Genomic DNA, 4,639 nt, shown 5'->3' with positions numbered 1-4,639 from the left:
TGACCTGCGCCCTCTTTTTAAGTTCCAGGAGGCAGTGAGTTTAAGTGTGCAGGCGAAAGGGCGAAGAAAAAGGAGAAGAGGAAGGAATTTCTCCCTCACCTCTCTCCCTTTTTCAAGCTGAGCACCCAGAATTGCATATGAAGAAGTTAAAATCATGGGTGATGCGACTCCCTTGTATGGGTTTCTTTATTTACATTCCTTGGGTTACTATAAAGAGTCTATATTTAAAAAAAAAAAAAATCAATGCATGGGGAATTCCCTGGTGGTCCAGTGGTTAGGATTTGGCACTTTTACTGCCGGGCCCAGGTTCAATCCCTGATCCAGGAATTAAGATCCCACAAGCCACGAGAAAACAAAATTAAATCAATGCATGAGAGCCACAATTTTAACAAGAAAACAAAGAGGGGTGTTAGATGGAGATGCGCGGGGCACTGCCAAGCCCTTGCTGTACCTCCATTTTCAAGTACGGAGATAGCACCTCTGTCCAAGGGTCGGAGTTAGGGACACACCCTGAGCGGCCCATACTGTGGCAGGTGGCGAGGTCCTCCGTGGCCCCCCTGCCCTCTCCTCACAGCTGGTTTTCCTGCTCTCCGTGCTCTGCCTCTGCTCTGGCCTCAGCCCTCAGGACCCTGAGGCTCCTAGCCCCGCCTGCCCTGGGGACTCTCTTGGGCAGGGTGGGCAACCGGGGAGTGTACCAGAAGGCTCTCCGGCGCTTTCGAAACCAGGAAAAGCGTCCAGGGGTCTGGAACCTCACTGTCTTGACCTGTTTCCGGGTCCTAGATCCTGGGCTGACCCCTAGGGCCCTCCCAGCGGCCGAGGATTCAACTCCCTGGACAGCTGGGGTCTCTGCCCTCTGGTCAGATATGGCCTCTGCCTCATCAGATACAGCCTCTGCTCCCTGGACATCTGGTGCCTCTGCCCTCTGATTATCTGCATCCTCTACCCTCTGGACAGCTGGGGCTTCTGCCCTCTGATTATCTACATCCTCTGCCCTCTGATTACCCACAGCCTCTGCCCCCTGGACAGCCATGGCCTCTGCCCCCTGGACAGCCATGGCCCCTGCTCTTTGATCACCTACGGCCTCCACCCTCTGATTATCTACGGCCTCCACTCTCTGCTCATCTACAGCCTCTGCCCCCTGAGCCCTGGCTGCTGCCTCCTCTCTCCTGCGACGCCAGAATGAGGCCCAGTTGATCTTAGGCCTCCACCGTCTTGGGGGGCTCTCAGGCACCTGCCCGTCTCCTGCATTTCCCACATTATCCCCCAGGCTGGCGCTGCGTGGCACTGATACGCCATCCCTCTCCAACCTGGTAGAGGCCTGCCAGGCTTCGCCCACCCCTGGGCTGGACCTCGGTGCCCAGCCCTTCACCCTCCGCTTCAGCTTCCCCCAGGACACCTGGGTGACGTACTCCCGCCACCTGTCCGCTTTGGACAGCTGGGGCACCGGGTTGTCCTCAAACATGGGCACTGGCAGGTTCACCCGGCGGCGGGCTGGTGGCGCGCTGGGCTTCTTCTCCCCTTGCCGGAGGAAGGCCTCCACCAGTTCCTCGTCATCCTCGCTCTCCAGGTCGCTCCCAAGGAATTTGCTGCCCAGATAACTGACAGGCATTTTGCGCACCTTCCTGCCACGCCCCGTGCCTCTGTGGCCCTTGTCACCCTTGTCTCTGGAGGTCTCGAAGTCGCTGAACTCGCTGTCACTGGCGTTGCTGCTGTCATAAGTGCCCACGACCAGCCGGGGAGGTGGGGTCACCATCTGCTGGACTCTCATCCGGGGCCCCTTGGGTTTTTTGGGGGGTTGGGGTGGATGCGGAGTGCTCTTCTCAATGATGCGGGCCACATCCTCCAGGGTGCGGCCTTCTTCCTCCAGAAACTGGATCAGCCGCTCCCGAAATTCCGCCTCCTTGGTGGCGGGCTTGGAGATGACCCTCCAGACGCCTCCCGCCAGCCTGACTTCGCGGGGGATGAGCAAATAGTCCACGTCCTCCCCTATCTGCAGCATCCCCACTGTGGAGTCCTCCTCCCGGCGAAACACCTTGCCGATCTTCTTAAAGGTCCCCACAGGCTTCAAGGCTTCCACGAGGACGTCCAAATCCACATCTTTGCAGACGTCGGGGACGCTCCAGAGGATCAGGCAGTCGGGGGATGGGAGGAAGCCCCAGGGGAACCAGCCCCCCACATGGCTTTTCTCGAGGGTCTTTAAAATCTCCAGGGTGAAATCTGGGGTGGGGGCAATGAGCCCAAACTACTCGTAGCCCCGGGTCTTGGGGGTGAGGGTGGGGTCTCGGTGGCGCCGCCGGGAGAGTCTCACCTCCCAATTTCTCCGCCTGCAAGTCTGGTCTTGATCAAGTCCCGCTCCCCTCAAGGACTGGTGGGGATCAATTTCCAGGACGCTTACGTGAGCCGGGATGAGGTCAGTCCTGAGGCTCCAAGCCCACCGCAAGCTGCAAACGGGTGTCCCGGCTGCAGCTGCGATACAGGGGCTGCCCGGAGGCTCTTCCTGTTCCAGGGACGTGCCTGGAACTTGGGAGAGAACTTCGCAGACAAAGAAGGCTCAGCCGTGGCTATTCAATATGGCCGAGGCGCTTGGAGGCCGCAGCCCAGTTCCCCAGGAGGGTCTCCCGCCCCTAGGCAGGCTGCCACCCCGGTCCAGGCTGACCTTGACGCACCTCCCACCTCCCAGCCCGAGCGCTCAATGCCTAGGAGCGCGCGCGCGCAGGAAGCTCCTCCTCGCCTTCCCCCAGGATGAGGCCCACCTACCCCCTTCTCATCTTACACTCCGGGACTCGGGAAGACTGACAAGGGGGCTGTCCACTCCCTTCGGGACGCCCTCTCTCCCCTCCCCCACAGGGGTGTGGCCGCGCCCCGGGCCTCTCAGGGGCCCTATCTTCCAAGCTGAACGCCCGCGCCAAAGCCCAAGCCCACGTCAGCACCTTACCCCAGGAAAGGCAGCAGTTCCCAAACCTGCCATCCTAAACGTGCGGGTTCCAGCCAAGCCCTGAAGGTGGGCGTGCTAATGGGACAGTCCCTTTGAAAGCCATTGGCACTGTATATTACCGTTTTAAAATCGCGTGACTTGTGGTACCAGCAGTTCCTACCTACATACCGAGATGTGTGGGTGGAGACCTTGGTACCAGGGTCTTTCTGCACCAACCGCAGTGTGGGGCTTGGCACACAGTAGGTGCCCAAGAAATATTTTTGAGTGAATGAATGCGTTACCGACCAGGGTTCTTGACCTCCTTAATCAATAGAAATTGATCAGAGGCCAGACAAGAAATTCAGGCAAGGCTTTATTGGGGCCCCTGCGGCAGCAGGGGGGAGTGTGAACAAACAACACGTTCTCTTGCTGGCTCGCTCCCTGGGGCCGGGTGTGTGTGTGTGGGGGGAGATCCTCATATGGGGTGAGGGTAGGGGTGTGTCCAGGGGTCCGGCTGGAGCGGTGGCTTAGGTGGTTTGCCCACCGCTTAGGTGATGTTGTGTGCAGGGGGCATGCGCAGTACCCTGTTTTTGCTCCAGACCCCCTGCTTTTGTTCTAGGCTCTTCAAAAGTGGCAGTTGGATTTTTTTGGTATCTTTTGTCCAGCATTTGCTCTAACTGCGCATGCATGCAGTTATTTTTAGTCCCATATAGTTTCCTTGTATTCTGTTGCTGGAGGAGACGTGTGTCCAGGTGCAAGCATGGCAGCACTGCAGCAAAGGGTCCCAGGTCCCAGCCTGTCTCAGATGAACCTAATTGTTCATTTGTAGTAATTGACTAAACTGTACAGCTCTGTTCTTAAAGTGATATATACTAGGCAGCTATGAAAAAAAAGAAGTGACTGAGAATAGTCACCTTTTATGGAGCACTTCCTAGGTACTAGGCATCTTTCTAAGTGCTCTCTACGAATTAACTCATGAAATTAACTCACCAAAACATTATGAGACAGGTAATATGATGATCATTCCCATTTTATAGCTGAGGAAATACAATCACTTGCTCAAGGTCACATGGCCAGGAAGTATTGGAACCTGGATTTGAATCTGAAACAGTCTGACGTGTGTGTGTGTGTGTGTGTGTGTGTGTGTGTGTGTGAGCGTGTGCGCATGCGAAGGCCAAAGGGTCTAGGTGCATATGTTTACTCATCACATATATAAGTACCGCCCAAAATGGCTGTCTGGGGAGGGGGACTAGGGACCCCCAGAGGTGGCAGAGACATGTACTTTTCCCTCTATATCCTTTGGGATTCCTTAGATTTTTAGCAATCGAAAATGTTCATTAAGGGAATTCCCTGGAGGTCCAGTGGTTGGGACTCCGCGCTTTCACTGCCAAGGGCGCGGGTTCAATCCCTGGTCGGGGAATTAAGATCCCACAAACCCTGCGGAGGGGCCAAAAAAGAAAAGAAATGTTCATTAAAGTAAGTTAAATTAAATGGAAGGTCCTCAGACTTGGCCACAGACATAGTGCGTCAGGATCCCTGGGACGTGTTGACCAGGATTTGCAAAGCTTCCCAGGTAACTCTGAGGCCCACGAAGCCCTATTAAATCTCCCCACTTCCCTCTCTCTTCCTCTCCTCCTCACTCCACTCCAGCCACACCTGCCTCCTAACTGTTCATCCAACACACAGGCTTACTGCCACCTCAGGACCTTTGCACTTGCTGTTCCC

General features: G+C 56.1%; 1 protein-coding gene across 1 annotated transcript; it reads right to left on the bottom strand.

The window, feature by feature from the left end:
* Positions 1–4,042, bottom strand: CCDC8 (coiled-coil domain containing 8). The gene has a single exon (XM_004271139.4). It carries the CDS (start codon positions 1,997–1,999, stop codon positions 569–571), a length of 1,431 nt encoding a protein of 476 aa, XP_004271187.1. The 5' UTR covers positions 2,000–4,042; the 3' UTR covers positions 1–568.
* Between the last annotated feature and the right edge of the window lie 597 nt (positions 4,043–4,639).

Source organism: Orcinus orca, chromosome 20, assembly GCF_937001465.1.
Source record: "Orcinus orca chromosome 20, mOrcOrc1.1, whole genome shotgun sequence".
Classification (NCBI taxonomy): Eukaryota; Metazoa; Chordata; class Mammalia; order Artiodactyla; family Delphinidae; genus Orcinus; species Orcinus orca.
The sequence above is the reverse complement of the archived record's forward strand: the minus strand, read 5'-3'. Positions and strand labels throughout refer to the sequence as shown.